This window comes from Vicia villosa, linkage group LG3, assembly GCF_029867415.1.
Source record: "Vicia villosa cultivar HV-30 ecotype Madison, WI linkage group LG3, Vvil1.0, whole genome shotgun sequence".
Classification (NCBI taxonomy): Eukaryota; Viridiplantae; Streptophyta; class Magnoliopsida; order Fabales; family Fabaceae; genus Vicia; species Vicia villosa.
This window is the reverse complement of record NC_081182.1, coordinates 94,747,773-94,766,452: the sequence shown is the minus strand read 5'-3', so window position 1 is coordinate 94,766,452 and position 18,680 is coordinate 94,747,773. Positions and strand designations below refer to the sequence as shown.

General features: G+C 33.5%; 1 protein-coding gene across 3 annotated transcripts; it reads right to left on the bottom strand.

The window, feature by feature from the left end:
• Positions 1 to 3,448: 3,448 nt before the first annotated feature.
• On the bottom strand, positions 3,449 to 15,336 carry LOC131662187 (U-box domain-containing protein 4). Of its 3 annotated transcripts, none has more exons than XM_058931899.1 (5): positions 15,072 to 15,336; positions 8,645 to 8,949; positions 6,083 to 6,199; positions 3,904 to 5,958; positions 3,449 to 3,809 (listed from the first exon to the last, which is right to left on the bottom strand). In XM_058931899.1, the coding sequence occupies exons 2-5, from the start codon at positions 8,918 to 8,920 to the stop codon at positions 3,750 to 3,752; spliced, it is 2,508 nt and encodes an 835-aa protein (XP_058787882.1). In that variant the 5' UTR covers positions 8,921 to 8,949; positions 15,072 to 15,336; the 3' UTR covers positions 3,449 to 3,749. The 3 variants fall into 3 exon arrangements, with proteins under 3 accessions (XP_058787882.1, XP_058787880.1, XP_058787879.1); XM_058931897.1 differs by having other exon boundaries at positions 3,904 to 5,970; positions 8,645 to 8,925; XM_058931896.1 differs by having other exon boundaries at positions 3,904 to 5,970; positions 15,072 to 15,335.
• Positions 15,337 to 18,680: the final 3,344 nt, after the last annotated feature.

Here is an 18,680-nt window from a genome sequence, read left to right as displayed (position 1 = left end):
GGGATCATTTCACTAAAAAGATGTTTAGAACTACAAACAATAATTTATTGGAGGCTAAATAAAAAAATTAGAGAGAAAAAGGTAGAATTTTTTTTGTGTCCAAATCAAATGAACCAAGTCTCTATTTATAGACAAAAAAAATTATGAATTTTGGTGAAAAAAAATTTTAATTTATTATAAAATATTTTTCTAAATAATTATGATAAAATAAAAATCTAAAAAATAAAAACAAACAATAAAATTTTGCAAAGTATATGATGTGGTCCTCACTCCCTTCTCATTCAACATGTTGAATATATTCAACACCAATTAATCCACATCATATTCAACATGTCATTCAACACACCATTATAAACATTCAACTATTGAAAAAATTATTCAACACCCCATTGTAAATGGTCTTATAAGCTTAATAAAGTTAGGTCATTCTATAAAAAGCTTTAAGTCATGCAGTTAAGAAGGAAAAAGACAATTGGGTTATTGTCAACAAAAATAAATAAAATTTTATTTAATTACAAATAGAGAAAGTGTGTTTATATAGAGCTGTCAAATAGGTCGGTCTGGTTCAGCCAGCTTCGGTTTGAAGTGGGTGGGTCCGATTATTTTATGGGCTGTCAAAAATGAGCCCGGCGCAGTTACTAATAGGTCGTGTGGACCAGTTCAATGGACCGGTCAGTCTCTTATTTTTATATTATAGTTTTAAATTTATAAAAATGATGTAATAAATAAAAGCTACTTAACATAATGAGCGAGTAATGATAAACTTACTTAAGTGATATTTAAAATATTCATCAAATCAACATCCATATATACGAATCCCACAAAGATATCTATGTAAAAATAGAAAGAAACTGAATATTATTTCTAATACTTATAAAAAAAATCCGTTATCTAACCACTATTTCTTTAACCATATCATCTTGAAACATATTTTCATCCTCTTTAACTTTTCTTTTTCAATTGAAATACACTTATGCAATTATAACTTAGCTCAACTTTTTTCTCCAAAAATTAACTAAAATTATTTTATTTTTAATAGAGCAAAGCGAAGTCCGTTTGGCCGGCCTGGTGGACTGACTCCAAAAGATAAGGTTGTGTTTTTTTAAAAGTTTTTTAGGGCCCGATCCATGATAAAATATGGAACTTTAGTGATGCATAAACATGTTTGAAAAAATATAGCAAACCAACAACTACTAACGACCATTTATATTCCATATAATAAAGCAAGTTCCGTGAATATAACAAAAATTACAAGCAATACTTTTAAAATAAATTTTTATTAAAAAAATTACTTTAAAAAGAAATTTGTGACACAACAATTCCAACTCATTTTGACAATAATTACTACAAGAATCTCATTATCAAAAGAGGATCGACTACTTCATTATGATCAAATAGGACAGCAAGAAATCATCTATTATTTTTACCAAGCAATTACTAACAAACTCATGCATACGTATGGATTTTTTTTGGTTACGCGCATTTGGATATATCATTTATTTTAAATAATATGTTAAAAAAGAAAAAATAATATTTAGATAAATAATTGATTATTACGCATATGAAAATAGTAAGATCAATAATAAATTTTTATCCGTATACCATTTTTGGATCAAAAATATTTGATCATAAATACGATTTTTTTGTAGATATTAGATTTTTTTCCATATACAAATATTATTTTTGTTTAGGTATCATTTACAAAAACATTTGGATCAATATTAATTTTTCGTATATAAAAATATTTAGATCAATAATAAAAAAAAATTTCTGTACCATTTTTGAATAAAAAATATTTGATCATAAATATCATTTCTCGTATATAAAAATATTTAGATCAATAGTAGATTTTTTTTTCCCGTATACCATTTTTAAATAAAAATATTTGGATCATAAATACCATTTTTTTTATATAATAGATTTTTTTCCGTGTATAAATATTATTTTTGTTTAGGTATCATTTAAAAAAATATTTGGATCAGTATTAAATTTTCGTATATAAAAATATTTAGATCAATAATAGATTTTTTGGACTATGCTATTTTTGAATAAATAACATTTTTCGTATATAAAAATATTTAGTTCAATAATAGATTTCTTTTCCCGTATACAGACTTCGTTTTTGAATAGTTATCATTTACAAAAATATTTGGATCAATAGTAAATTTCGTATATAAAAATATTTAGATCAATATAGATTTTTTCCCGTATATAATTTTTGAATAAAAAATATTTGAATCATAAATTCCATTTTTTCGTAAATAATATATTTTTTTCCGTATATAAATATTATTTTTATTTAGGTATCATTTACAAAAATATTTGGATCAATATTAAATTTTCGTATATAAAAATATTTAGATCAATAATAGTTTTTTTCCGTATATCATTTTTGGATCAAAAATATTATATCATAAATATCATTTCTCGTATAAAAAATATTTAGATCAATGATAGATTTTTTCTCATATACCGTTTTCATTTTTGTTTAGGTATCGTTTAGAAAAATATTTGGATCAAAAGTAAATTTCGTATATAAAAATATTTAGATTAATAGTAGATTTTTTCCCGTATACCATTTTTGAATAAAAATATTTGAATCATAAATACAATTTTTTTGTAAATAATAAATTTTTTCCGTATACAAATATTATTTTTATTTAGGTATCATTTACAAAAATATTTGGATCAATATTAAATTTTAGTATATAAAAATATTTAGATTAATAATAGATTTTTTGGCCTATGCCATTTTTGAATAAATAATATTTAGATCATAAATAATATTTTTCGCATATAAAAATATTTAAAATCAATAATAGATTTTTTACCAGATACATACTTCATTTTTGTTTAAGTATCATTTACAAAAATATTTGCATCAACAGTAAATTTCGTATATAAAAATATTTGAATCAATAGTAGATTTTTTTCCCGTATACCATTTTTCACAAATAATAGATTTTTTCCGTATACAAATATTATTTTTATTTAGGTATCATTTAGAAAAATATTGAATCAATATTAAATTTTCGTATATAAAAATATTTACATCAATAATAGATTTTTTGAATAAATTTTTCCCGTATACCATTTTTTACTAAATAATATTTCGATCATAAATACTATTTTTCGTGGAAGAAAAAAGTGACAGAGAGAAAAAAAATTGAGCATGGAGAAAGATTTCGTAAGTTTGATAAAATATGAGGGTTATATTATTTTAATAATAAAATTAAGAACTTTATGGTACAAATACCAGATAACCACAATTTTAATGTGTTGACAAAAAAATCAAATAGGAGTATTTTTGACTTTTCCACAACCATTAATTCTTTTATAATTCTTTTATATTATAGATATTTGAGCCTTTCATGCTATGCTTCTTCAAGATGGGTTTGCCTTGCCCGCTTCTAAATCGTCTCCGAAATTGAAAGGAACAATTAGGATGTAACTAGATAAACCAGATAATTTTATTCGCCCTCAACCATCATGCCCTAGCACAGCAAGAAAAACTAGAGATGTTTCGGTTACAACAAATAGACTTACATGTATAATTGTTACAACAATGAAAGTTTTTTCATAAGAGGACACAATCAATCCTCCATAAATATTTTTCCACTTTACAGGCGAGCGAAAACAATACAAAAGACATTTACACACATTATTTGCATCATGTAATGTATAAATTAGACGTTCTATAGAGGGTTAATTCAAAACCGTTGGACAGCACTAGTGGCTGGGATTCAAGATCAGCCCCTCCCAGAATTTCCATGTCTTTGACTTCTAAATTGATTAAGGAGAGCTTGGGCCTAAACATAGAACAAAAGCCATCACCATTTTTTGTAAGAGTGAAAACAGAATAAAAGGCGACTAAAATATGAAGTTATAAAGAAAGAACCGCACCTTTTCTTTGGCCCTCGGTGTGCCTGACTGCGATAAAGCTACTAATGGTGGCACAGCTCCGTGTTGGAGCACCATGCTTAAGAATCTATTACTGTGTAAGCAAAGATGTAGAAGAGCCGCTGCTGCATTCTCCTTTCCTCTAGCAGAACCCAACTCAACAACTTCAACTAGAACAGGAATCCCACCTTCCTGACCAATTGCAATTCTTCCTTCTGGAATTGTGGCAAGATTTGCTAAGACAGCCACAGCCTTGTCCACCATTCCAGCCGCTGGGTCCATCAACTCCACAAGGTGCTTCACAGCACCATCTTGCACAATACGATTCTTGTTCTCGTGGAATATTGACAAATTAAACAAAGCGGTGGCAGCATCTTTTTTTCCCCTTGGAGTTCCATTCCCTAATAAGTCTACAAGTGGTCCAATTGCCCCAGACCTCCCTATGTTAACCTTGTTTTCCTCAATCACCGACAAGCTGAAAAGAGTGGCAGCTGAATTCTCTTTGGCTTCTGGGCTCCCGTTTTTAAGAACATGAATCAGAGGTTCAATTGCACCAGCATTTGCAATTGCAGTTTTGTTGTTATCATTGATTGATAAGTTGAGAAGTGCTGTAACAGCATTTTCCTGGATCCTTGTATCAGTTGATTTAAGTAAGTCAACTAGTATGTTAATGGCTCCACAGTTTGCAATTGCAATTCGATTATCCATATTGTGCTTAGCAAGCAGACGGATTTCTAAAGTTGCCTCTCTCTTAGCATCAAGATCAATGCTCCTCAAGCCCTCAACTAAACCCCGAACCTGTGCCTCGATACCAGAAAGATCAACTCTTGATTCAACAGCAGAAGAAGATATTATCCTAGGAACAAGCCTTTCTGATGGCCTCCTCCATATAGCTTGGCTTCGAGACCTAGTCTCCATCAGCCGGGGTGGGAACTCAGGTTCTCTATGCATTGATGGCATGGGAGCTGCACCGGCAGTATCTGACCCGGGATTTAATTCGCCAGAAGTATCTCTACTGTAGCCTGGACTTGTTGACAGCTGAGAAGCATTGCTGTCATCACCTTGTGTTTCTTGAAAATTTGCATCAGAAAATGCACCAGAATCAGATACAGCTCTAACATGGTTTTGAGATAGTTCAGAGCTGAAGGCCCCGGAAGATTCCCTTCTAGATGGTGATATTGATGGATGGCCAATTGAATCTACACTGCTTTCATCTGAGCTAGCAGACCTGTCGTCTAAACCTGTGGGTGATGTTCTAGCAGCATCCATATACTGCCCATTAATTATGCCACTTAAGGAACCTTCTGATATTGAGCGAGGGTGCAAAGGGGATGTTCCCTCTCGCTGGATTCCACCAGAAGTAGGTAAGTTATTACCTGGTGAGTTAAAAGAACGGGAACGAGTCGACTCAGGTGAGGATGGCAGATTGCTCCTGGAATGAGGAAAAATAGGAGATTCCCGGGTTGTACCAGACTCCATATACCCATGAAGAACAGATGCTTGATTTAAGACTGTAGATTTAGTGGGGTCAACAAGCTTCACGTTGTTTGATTCACACCAGTTTGCAATTAGTGCTTTTACAGTGTAGTTAGGTATTAGGTTGGTGTGAGCCAGAGTCTGATGGGTCTTTGGACAAACAGTAAGACCAAGATCAATCCAGTTCTTGATAAAAGCCCGCTCGTAGGTTTGCCCTGAGGCCACAATCACTGGATCAGTCATTAACTCCAAAGAAAGTGGACAACAAAAATCAGCAGGTACTGGAACTGGAGTGCAACTCTGGGCTTGCTTAAGCATAACAAGGCCCTCGTGCATACGCGTTACAACAGCAATAATTTGATCAATGTATTCTGCTTCAGCAGTCTTTTCAGTCTGCTCAGCATTCTCCTTTAACTTTTCTAGGGCCACAGCTTCAATCAAAACCTCCTCGTTAGAATTTAGGCCCAACCTATCAGCAATTTTTTCCAGGATCTCTGAACTGGGTCCTGCACCATCCAGTTGATCCGAAATAGCTTCCTTAATGACGGATGAGGTTTCTTCAAGTTCCAAAAGCTTAAGTTTCTGAACACAGTTCTGCAATTTTAAATTGATATCATACATCCTAAGTTTATTTCAAATAGCTAACATATAAAAGCAATTGAACCGAGAATCTTAAATTTCTAATTAGATTAATAGAATATTTTACCTCCAAATGTTCAGAACTCAGTTCATCATCAGGAAATTCATTTGAAACCCTCAGCTGCTGCAAGACCTTGAGACCTGAAGTCCGAATCCTTGATATCAAGGGTTCAACTTGCATAACCTAGTCATCAAAAAAGTGGTAGTGAGAAACTGGCATGCACTTAATATTTTTAAGAATTGGGGGGTTGGGTTGCTCAACTGGTTTGAGCTAAAGATTGAAGGAGTTTGAGGAGTTAAAGAACATGCATTCGAACCCCGGTGAAGGAGGAAAAAATAACTAAACTAAGTATATCATGTCTTGTGAAGGAGCCAAAGATACTTGCACATTCCTCACTTTAAACCTTATCATGTCTTGTGATGGTGGAGAGGAGACAAAGGAAACGGAAACAATTTTGGAAGGAGAGTTATTTGTGGCAATCGAATATCCTGGGAAAAAGGGTTATGCACTTATGATATATAAACAACATATTTATACAGAAAAACTTGACTATATCTATATTAATAGGTTTACCTCTACATCTAGGCAGTAAAACTTTCTATAGGACTTAACAAGAAACCCAATGACTTTGCACTTATTATCTCTTTAAGAAATTCATACATCATTATCTCTCATAATTACCGCCACTATCAACAATTAATTCCACGCATTTGACTGGTCAAATTTGTATCCAACCATCGTCCATGACCAACTTTTCTTCTTAAACAGAATAGAGGGATTTGAGAAGAAACAAAAACATTCTATACTAATCAAAACAATGACGCTAGAAATCTTTCAATTGTTCATAATTCACACAAATATTTAACAGGTGGAAACTAGAAACTAAGCAAGATAAAATAACAGGGAACAGTCTGTCAGAGTTATCGATAGCAGCCGATAGTCGTGCTATCCTGGGAGATCGGCGCGGAGGCCAGCCGCAATCAAAAAAGCCATTGCGGAGCAGTTTGGAGGGCGCTATTTGCTGTTTTGCGGGTCACGGGAGCGACTTCCCAGCCCGGAGCAGGTTTAACCCGCTGTCAGCTTCAACCCCCGAAAAACCGAAACTACCCTTCAAATTTTAAATTGTTTTGAGGGTATTTTTGAGATTCCTTCTTTAATGTTAACCCTAATTTGGTTCTGAAGCATCTTCCTCTCTCTTTGGTTGGCTCTTCTCTCCGTTCACGCAGCTTTCACAAGAAGAGCGAAAAATCCTTCTTCTCCTTCCTTCTTCAGTGTGTTGCCGTATTCTTCCTCCCTCCTCAAGGATCGCCGTCGTCCTCAATTTCTTCCAACCTCCATTGCCGCCGTCCTCTCTTCCTTCAGATTCCACTCTTTTCCCCCCTTTTTTTTCCTTTCATTTCTTCTCCTTCTTCCTTTTCCCTGATTTTCCCTCATCCCATTTCCTTCTTTCTTTTCCTACTTTTTTTATCATTTTCTTACCTTCTTTTCTACTCAGTTTTTTCTAACTCTTATTATTTGTATTGTTTATGTATTTTTTTTTTACGTACTTATATAATATATGTATAATATTATTCCTGTATTCATAAAAAAAAAAATCAAATAGCGGTCATCCCATTATCCCACTTTTAGGGTCGGCCACTCCGCTCCGCTATCCGGAATTGACTACTATGCTGTTTGTAGCCAAGAGACTGTATGCAATTGATAAGAAACATTTTCAATAGAAGTGATAGATAAGGAATTCAACGAGGCAGGCAATTAAATATGATCGTGTGGAAAACTATAAAAATTTGTGAACTACATTTAGGTATGTTGCCCTTCTTGAGAAGCTAAATACATGATAGAGAAATGTACATTTTCAAAGAGAACAAAATTACAATCTACTTTTCCAAGCAAAACATGTTAGAAATGATATCATGACCAAAACTCAAGAAAAATGACGAAATAAAAGAATACAAATCACTATTCAAAAACTTCAGTTTGAATGCAAAAAGCAAGCTACCATATTATCATAACCCCATCAACACATGGTCCATATCTCAATTTTTACCACTAAATAATATTAACATCACCCCGTCTTTTAAATTATTAGGGTGCTGAATCTATAATTCTTCAAAGTAAAACTTCTAATATATGGAACAAAACTATAAACTTGAAAAAAAAACAATTACAATATAGGTGCATGGAAAACAAAATCCAAAGCATTTACCAAACAGAAAGTGAAACGCTATTAACTACTGCATAGGAGAGTTGTGAGAATATGGAGACAATATAACAGAATAAATCAATGTTGTCATCAGTGTGCTCCTCTTTAAATGACTGTAATATACAGCATGATTTCCTTGTAAGCAAGCCACAACAAAATATTGAAGACATTTATCCTAAAATTTATGGCAGCTTCTCAATTCACCCCCTATATGCTCAAATCTATCAAAATACACTACCGGAAGCACGCTTCCAGTAAACTCACTGCGTTTTAGGGGAGTAAATTGAGAAAGTATCACATTTATAATGCATATAGTCATAGATAATGGTAACCCCAACATAATGGAAGCTTAGATCTTTTTACATAAAATTAACAACTAAGATAAGTATGTATGTCTTCCGAGATTAAGACATTATGAGACTTACAAAGTAAATTTTGCTAGACAACAGGTGCCAATTCTCAACGTGCTCCTTTAATTCATCAACAGCATGACCAAGTTCTTCGAATGTCTTACTAAGCACTTCATCAGACGCTAGCTCAGAATTAGCAAAAGCATCAATGATCGGCTTCAGCAACTTAAGCATCTCCTCTGCCTGGTGGTAATACCTTGAGACTGGTTCGGAGTTCATGTTTCCAGAAAATGATAAATGCAAAAAAGACGATATGCTGTCAACAAGCATTTTCAACAATGATATCTTCATAACACCTGCATCAAGCAAATAGTAATAACCTGCACATAGATCCAACGAAGAAGAAATAAAACATCACCCAATCTGTAATTAAATGATAGATTCTGAATAGTATTGACAATTAAGGGAATAATAATACACACCATTAGAGTACTTTATGGCAGTTATACAGGGAATAACTTCCTGCAGTAGCAGTTACAAACTGCAACAGCAGTTATACTTACACAATTAACTGTAAATAACCTCTAGGATTAGAGAGCCTAGTCTCTCCCAAACCAACCCAACCAAATACAAACTGAATGATAGCCTTTCTCATTCTTTATTCTACTTATATACTTGACATCTAACTAAATCATTTGGGCCTAACTTACTTGGCCTTTGGGCCTACGCCTAACATACACATTAGTAATTGGAGGTCTACTAACAATACTCCCCTCCAAAAGTTTCACCTTGTCCTCAAGGTGAAAATCAGGAAATTGTTGGTTGATGACCTCAAAAGCTTCCCATGTTGCTTCAAATGCTGGTAAGTCCTTCCATTGAATAAGCACCTCCACAACGTTGGCAGCATTAGTACGGACAGCCATGAGATTTTGAGGTTCCACTTGAAGTTCTAAATCTTCTGACAGCATAGGTGGTAATGGTTGAGGATTTGGGACTGGTGTGACAGCTTTCTTCAACAGAGAAACATGAAAGACGGGATGAATCTTACTTTCAGCAGGAAGGGCTAATTGATAGGCAACCAAACCGATGAGCTTAGTAATTTGATAAGGGCCATAAAAACGAGGACTAAGCTTTTCATTGATCTTCTTTGCCAAAGATTTGAGTCTATAAGGCTGCAATTTGAGATAAACCCAGTCCCCAACAACAAATGATACATCTCTCCGGTGTTTATTGGCTTGAGTTTTCATTCGGTTTTGGGCTTTGGCCAAGTTGGAATGAAGATCATGCAGAATGATGTCACGTTCTTGAGTCAACCTGTTAACTTCCTCCACCGTTGAAGGAACAGTGGTACCCTTAACCAATTGTGGTGCATCACGGCCGTATAAAGCTTTGAAAGGAGTGGTCTTGGTTGAGTTGTTGTAATTGGAATTAAACCAAAATTCTGCCCAACCTAGCCACTTGACCCATTGTCGCGGTTTGTGTCCGGTTAAGCATCTCAAATAGGTCTCCAAGCACCGATTTGTTACCTCAGTTTGGCCATCTGTTTGAGGGTGATAAGCTGTACTGAACTTCAATTTGGTACCAGCCATTTTGAACAATTCCGTCCAGAAATGACTCAGAAAAATCTTGTCCCGATCAGAGACTATGGTAGAAGGAAAACCATGAAGTCTAACAATTTCTTGCAGGAAAATTTCAGCCACTGACTTAGCATTAAAAGGATGGCTAAGAGGCAAGAAATGAGCATATTTAGTGAATCTGTCAACCACCACTAAGATAACATCCTTACCTTGACTTTTGGGAAGCCCTTCGATAAAATCCATTGATATATCGGTCCAAACTTGAGAGGGGATTGGAAGTGGTTGGAGAAGACCAGCAGGGGATAAGGTTTGGTATTTATTTTGTTGGCAAATAGCACAAGAAGCCACAAAATTCTGAATATCTTTCTTCATCCCTTCCCAATAAACCAAGGCACCTAACCGTTTATAAGTGCGGAAAAATCCCGAATGGCCACCTACTGCTGAAGAATGGTATTCATTTAGTAGTTTGGGAATTTTGGAAGAACTCCGGGGTAAGACTAACTTGCCTTTGTAGAATAGTTTCCGATTTTGGAAGGTATAGTTTGGGTGAGTACTGGAATCCCGCAACAAGTCGTGAATAATGCTTTGGAGTTTAGAATCAGCCATTATCTCCGCTTCCCATTCTTCCAAATCAGCAAAGTGGATCACAGAAACTGCAGCATAAGTCATGCGACGGGATAGAGCATCGGCTGCTCGGTTATCACTGCCGGGTTTGTAAACAATATCGAAATCAAAGCCCATTAATTTAGAAGTCCATTTGAATTGGTCATCACCCAAAATGCGCTGGTCAGTGAGGAACTTTAAACTTTTCTGGTCAGTGTGAATAATAAAATGGCGTCCCATCAAGTAATGTCTCCATTTCTGAACCGCCATGACAATAGCCATAAGTTCTCGCTCATAGACAGATTTTCGTTGTGCCCGGTCAGATAAAGTTTGGCTTAAAAATGCTACTGGTCGACCCTGCTGCATTAATACGGCGCCTAAGCCTTTGTTAGAGGCATCTGTCTCAATAACAAAGGGAAGAGAAAAATCTGGTACAGTAAGGATAGGTAATTCAGCCATGGCGTTTTTCAAAACTGCAAAGGCAGCTTGTGCTTCCTCATTCCAACCAAAATTGTCTTTCTTAAGAAGTTGAGTGAGAGGTCTCGCAATCTTCCCATAATTTCGAACAAACCGACGATAATAACCCGTCAGACCTAAGAATCCCCGTAAGGCTTTAAGATCTCTTGGAATAGGCCAATTGAGCATTGCTTCAATTTTCTGTGGATCGGCTGCCACACCCTTCCCCGAAATGACGTGTCCCAAATATTCCAATTGGCTTCGTCCGAAGGTACACTTTTTGAAGTTGGCCACCAATTGATTCTCTTTGAGCAAGATCAAAACAGCCTCCAAATGTCTCTTGTGCTCCTCCTCGGTTTTACTATACACCAAAATATCATCAAAAAATACCAATGTGAATCTACGTAAATATGGGCGTAACACTTCATTCATTAAAGCCTGAAATGTCGAAGGGGCATTAGTAAGACCAAAAGGCATAACAACAAATTCATAGTGGCCTTCGTGAGTTCTAAAGGCTGTTTTGGGGATGTCCTCTATTTTCATTCTGATTTGGTGATAACCAGACTTCAAATCCAACTTAGAGAATATCGTCGCACCTCCGAGTTCATCCAACAATTCATCAATAATGGGTATAGGAAATTTATTTGGCAGAGTGATTTTATTTAAGGCTCGATAATCTACACAAAACCGCCAGCCACCGTCTTTTTTCTTGACAAGGATGATAGGGCTAGAGTACGGACTAACACTTGGCCTAATGACTCCGGATTGCAACATGTCATCTACTAATTTCTCAATTTCATTTTTTTGATAATGGGGATACCTGTAAGGACGTAGATTGGGGATAGGAGCGCCTTCCTTCAATATGATTGCATGGTCATGACTCCGTTGGGGTGGTAAACCTTGTAGTTCGGTGAATACTTCTGGATAGTCTTCCAAAATTGGTCGAATCCACGGTAGTGTGGCAGCATGTGGGTCTGTTGCTTCTGAAATCATGTGATAGGTGATTAGAAACCCTTCCCCTTGGTTGGAGAGTGCCTTATACATGGATTTGATAGATGCCGGTGCTTTGGAGAGGGTGGGATCCCCTTGGATTATGTGAGTTCCTGTGGGTGTAGGAATTTTGAGAAGCAAGTCTCCAAAGTTGGCCCGGATTTCCCCAAGTTGTGCTAGCCATTCCATCCCCAACACAATATCGACTCCACCAAGTTCAAAGACATAAAAGTCTTGTTGAATTGTAAGACCTTGAATGTCCAAGGTTAATTGTTGACAAACCCCTCCACATGGAATTTGGCGGCCATCTCCCACCTCCACATTAAAAGAAGGTGTTGCAGCAATGGATAAGCTTAGTTGGTGAGCCAAGAGAGAGGAAATGAAATTGTGAGAGGCTCCACAATCGACCAAAACCAAAATGCGTTGCTCTGCCAAATATCCCCACAACTTTATAGTTTTCTTAGATGTGAATCCTGATATACTATACATCGACAATTGAAGGGTATGGAGTGTGGATTCTGCTGTTTCAATAAATGGGGCTGATTCGTCATCGTCGTCTCCTTCCATAAGCATGACATGAAATTGTTTATTAGCGCACACATGACCCGGAGCAAATTTTTCATCACAGCGAAAACACAAATTCTTGGCCATTTTATCCTGCAGTTCCGTGTCTGTAAGGCGTCGAAAAGCTCGCCCACGAGAAGTAGTTGCTGGTTTTGTGTTAGATGTCTCAGTTGTGGCAGCAATCGACGTTGTTTTGGCGTTGATTGCTTTGTTGTTGGAGTCCCACGTAACAGTGCGGTTAGAAGGATAACCATAACCCTTGGTGAAAGTCTTGGAGTGGGTGTTGGAGGAAGTTCCTTTGTCAAGGATGACATTCTTTTCATCAATTTTCTGGGCGAAATCCATCATCTCGGCCAAGGTTGTAACCGGATGTAATTTCAATTCTGCCTTTACCCCATCTTTTAACCCATTGAGAAAAATCCCTTTAAGATAATCTGGTTCTACACTTCTAAGTGGGCCAGCATACAATTCAAACTTGTCCCGATACTCTTCCACCGATCCCATTTGCTTAAGGCTGAGGAGCAGTTCATAGGGACTTTGTAGCATTGACGGTTGAAACCGTTTGATCAAACCAGCCTTGAAATCATCCCAAGATGGTGAGGGGGAACAAAATTCCCACCATTGATACCAAGTGAGTGCTTTTCCTTCCATTGCTATCATGGCAGCCTGTACCTTTTCCTCGTCAGTTACACCCCTTAAATCAAAGTAGCGTTCAACACGATTAATCCACCCAAAAGCGTCTTCACCCTCGAAAATGGGAATTGTAAGTTTTCTCCATTTGTCATCATGGTTGCGGAGATTCTGTCCAAATACAGGGGTACCATTACCTATGTTGTCATTTCGGATAGTGAGACCGCGGACAGTTTCGAGTAGTTCATCAATTCGGCGCTGCGATTCATATTTTTCAGTTTCCATCAGATTGCGCAACTCATGAATCTCTTCTCTGGTTGCAACAAAACCTTCATATGCCCTATCCAAAAATTCCAATCTTGCTTCCATTTGGCGGCGCGTGTGGACCATAAACTAGTGCCAAGGATCGTTGTCTATGATACCAATGATAGATTCTGAATAGTATTGACAATTAAGGGAATAATAATACACACCATTAGAGTACTTTATGGCAGTTATATAGGGAATAACTTCCTGCAGTAGCAGTTACAAACTGCAACAGCAGTTATACTTACACAATTAACTGTAAATAACCTCTAGGATTAGAGAGCCTAGTCTCTCCCAAACCAACCCAACCAAATACAAACTGAATGATAGCCTTTCTCATTCTTTATTCTACTTATATACTTGACATCTAACTAAATCATTTGGGCCTAACTTACTTGGCCTTTGGGCCTACGCCTAACATACACATTAGTAATTGGAGGTCTACTAACATTAAACCCTTACATTATTCTTATTCAATTTCAAAAAAGATAATTGGATACAATACGATGGCGTGGAATATGGCTCCACTAAAGTGAACTCTAACTTTAGATGAAAAAGAGTGAAGTTACAGCCAATTAGAATATCTAGATTATCAAGCGCGCCATTCAGAAAGAAACAATATCGCGACAGTAGTAGATGGCTTCCCCTGTGAAGCCTGGTTCGCAACGCATTAAAGGAGTAGGTAAACTGGCGAAGTTTGCGGCGGTGAGGTTCTTTTTGTCATTTCATGACTTTTAATTACTTATTATGAATATTTCATAAAGTTTGAGCCATTTCGGCTATCTTTACAGTACCTACGTGTTTATCGTATTAAATATTAATTAACCATGCAATCCGACCAAAAAAATTCAAATAGCTATCATCCCACAACATGTTATCCGAATCCGGTATCCAATTATTGTGCTCGCTGCACCGCGCCGCTATCTAAGGTTGACAACAAAGCATACTATAACTGTCTACTGTCAACAACTCTAATTGATATGGTTATTTTAGGGTAACACATTATTTTTCTATAATTATCAGTTTCTTAACAAGTATCATTTGATTCACTTTGCTATACCATACTAAAAACAGCAAGGTCAATCACGAGCAACATATCTGATTGACAGCGTATAATTAAAGTCAAAAATAATTCCAAAATCTAACTTTTGTAGAATCTATTAAATTAACGAATCACCATAGCTAATAGTTCCAGTATGAAGAGTCTATACTAACTATATGCACATTAAAATGATCAAATTGCAGTTATTATATAAGCTGGCAAGTACCACGCTTAAACGCAGAATCGCTTTTTTGAGACGCGATTCTCTTAAGCGCGAATCGTGCTGGAATTGTATCCGATAGAAAAGAATAATCAGAAAAGAAAAGAGGAAAACCTGGATGGGAGTTTGTGGCGGCCGACGACTGAGTCCGGCTGCGTTTTCCGACGAGTTGAAAGTTCAGTGAGTTGAATACGATACAAAAAGGGGAAAAGTTTGATTTGATGAAGGTGTTGAGTTTTTTTGCTGTTTTAGGGTTTTATTAATTCTTTAAAATTAAAATGGCTTTGATTTTCTCTAGTCAATGATGATCGACTTCTTCAACTTCGATTCTTATTTTATCTTTTTGATTTTTTTTTAGGAAATTTCTTAGCTTAAGTATATGAAGTGAAGTAGGTGGGCAATTGCTTATAAAATAATACGTGTGTAAAAATTATTTGGGGAAGGTTTGTAATTTTTGTTATATATATATATGAACTACCGTAAGATTATAATATACCTATTAACACTCTTAATTATTCTTTTGCTTTTTAAAAATTACATTAATAAATGTTCATTTTGGTAATTTGCTAAATTAAATTTCTTATAGACCAATCATATCTATCCATTATTCCAAGGCACCCCATTCTCAATTTTGCATTTGCTTATTTCTTTTTGTCTATTCATTATGCCTTTAATCCATTGAGTAATACTGAAAATGAATCAGCCCTTTTACACGTTAGACAAATTACATTCAATATTTCCCTCTCTTTTGCCCTTTTACCATCATTCTTCAACAAGTATTCTCTCTCCATTCCAAGCGCAACCGGTTTTCTTCCATCACAGCTCCCTTGGATTCAATCGATAATACTCTCCCTTTTCTCTTCTTCTTCTTCATTTATCACTGCTGAATGTGTCTTCATGTTCTTCATCATTTTTTTTCCGGTTCTTCACGACTTCTGCGTTTTGGTTTTGGTGTTGTGAGATGATTTCCCGAAATGGAGTCTACTTTTACTCAAAACACATAAATCTGGGATTTAATGGAAACTTTGTTGTTATATTTATGTCATTTGAGCTATGCTTTACGGATTTTATTGATATATTTTTAAGGATATTGAAACAAAATGTCAAAGTTTTGATTTTTAAACTACTGATGTTCTTCATTTCTCCCTTTTCTCCTCTTCTTCTTCTTCATTTTTCACTGCTGAATGGATGTTCATGTTCTTCATCAATTTTTTTTCCCAACTAAAGTATACTTTTACTCAAAACACATATATCTGGGATTTAATGGAAATTTTGTTGTTATATTTCTGTCCACTCAGCTATGCTTTTACGATTTTGTTGTTATATTTTTAAGGATACTAGTAATGGACCCGTGCGTTCGCACGGGACACGCAAAGTCGATATAAACAATAAATAAATATATAACGATGGTTAATAAATATATATATAAAAGATATACAAATTAAAAATAAATAACATTTGAAATTATAATTGTCAAATAAATATTAATTTAATCTAGTTAGAAATATATACTATAGTAGAAAAAATAAATAAAATAATTAAGTAGTCATCTACCCGTGTGTTCGCACAAATCATACAATATAGTTATAATTTATCATGAGTAGTCATCTACCCGTGCGTTCGCACGTATTGCACAATATTATGAATAATAAATAAATATAATATATGTGATTATATTTATTTGATTTGGTAAGAGGTACCAAACTCTTTTGTCCAAATTTTGTTTATTGTCACTCATACCTATTATAAGCATTTAAAATCTTTTTACTTATTTTAAATAAAAATTTCAATATATTTAATAGATTTATTTATTCAAAAATATCAGTTATAGATTAATATGTACATATAAAAAATAAAGGAAATAATTAAGTATTTATCTATCAGTTGTAAATAAATATAATATAATGATGGTTAAAAATGTAAATAAAATATATACACATTAAGTAGCTTTGTCCCGTCGAAAAATGTATATTTTAGTAGAAAAATAAAGAAAATAATTAAGAAATCATTTACCCGTGCATTCACACGGTTCATACAATGTCATTACAAATAGTAAATTAATATAATAGTGATGGTTAAAAATGTATATAAAATACAAAAAGAATAACAATTTTTTTATATAAAAAATTATGTATTCATCAATCATAATTGTCTCATGTTAAATGTAATTTTATAAGTAGTTTCGGTCAATCGAAAAAGGTATGTTTTTCATAAGAAATTTATGTATTTATACATCATAATTGTATCATGTTTTTTTTGTAAAAAAAAATATATTAATAGCAATTTTTTTAGTATAAATGTTAAATTTTATCATAAAAAATTGCTAACATTTTTTTGATAATGGAAGTTTTTAATATCTTTTATTATACTTTAATAGTATCTTTAATTATAATTAATATATTATATATATTTTAAAAAAATAACATAAAAAAATAAATAATATTTATAGATAAAACTATATTTAGTATAATTATATAGTATTATTGTTAGTAGTTTAGATTAATGAAGCAATAAATAAATATATAACGATTGTTAATAAATATATATAAAAGATACGCAAATTAAAATGAAAAAACATTTGAAATTATAATTGTCATATAAATATTAATTTAATCTACTTAAAGTTATATACTTTAGTAAAAAAAAATAATAAAGTAGTCATTTATCCGTGCGTTCGCATGCATCATACAATATCGTTATAAATCTATCATGAGTAGTCATCTACCCGTGCGTTCGCACGGATAGCACAATGTTATAAATAATAAATAAATATAAGAAATTATGTATTTATCAATCATAATTGTCTCATGTTAAATGTAATATTATAAGAAGTTTCGGCCCGTCGAAAATGTATGTTTTGCATAAGAAATTTATGTATTTATCAATCATAATTTTATCATATTTTTTTTTATAAAAAAATAAATATTAGTAGCAATTTCTTTAGTATAAATGTTAACATTTTATCATAAAAAGTTACTAACAATTTTTTATAATTGAAATTTTTAATATCATTTATTATACTTTAATAGTGTCTTTAATTATAATTAATATATAAAAAATTCATTATAAAAATGTTCAAATATTACAGTACTGAATAAATTAATTTCTTATGTTTTTTAAATATTTCTTAATGATTTATTATTCTTGTATTTTATTTTATAAAGTTATTTGTTAACTAAATTTTGATTTTTAATTATAAATAAATTAAAATAAATCTTTGAAAAAATCAAAACTATTAAAATATGGATTAAAAAACACATCAAATCTTCGAATGTAAATTTTAGAACACAAATATAATGACAACATGAGTATAGAAATTTGATATATGGATTAAAAAACCTCAATGGTTTAAATGAACTTGAATTTTTTTTTTCAGGAGTCAATTTAATTGTTATCGTATACATTTTATTCTCACAATCATATATAAAAATTATGAGCAAATAATTTCATAATAAAAAACATATAAAAGAAACCTATAATAATATTTAATCAATATCTCACCCATTTATTTCAATTGTTAAAAAGACTATACAACCTAGATAATTAAATACTTTATATTTCACACGTTCGCACGTCGCACAATGTGGTTTATTTTTTGTTTGAAATTATTAGGTTTTTGTTTCTGTATTTGTATGTGGAGTTTAGGAATAAAGAAATATACAGTTCTATCTTTAACCTTATAATATTAATTATAATACGATTATTATAATTAGTATTTATTGT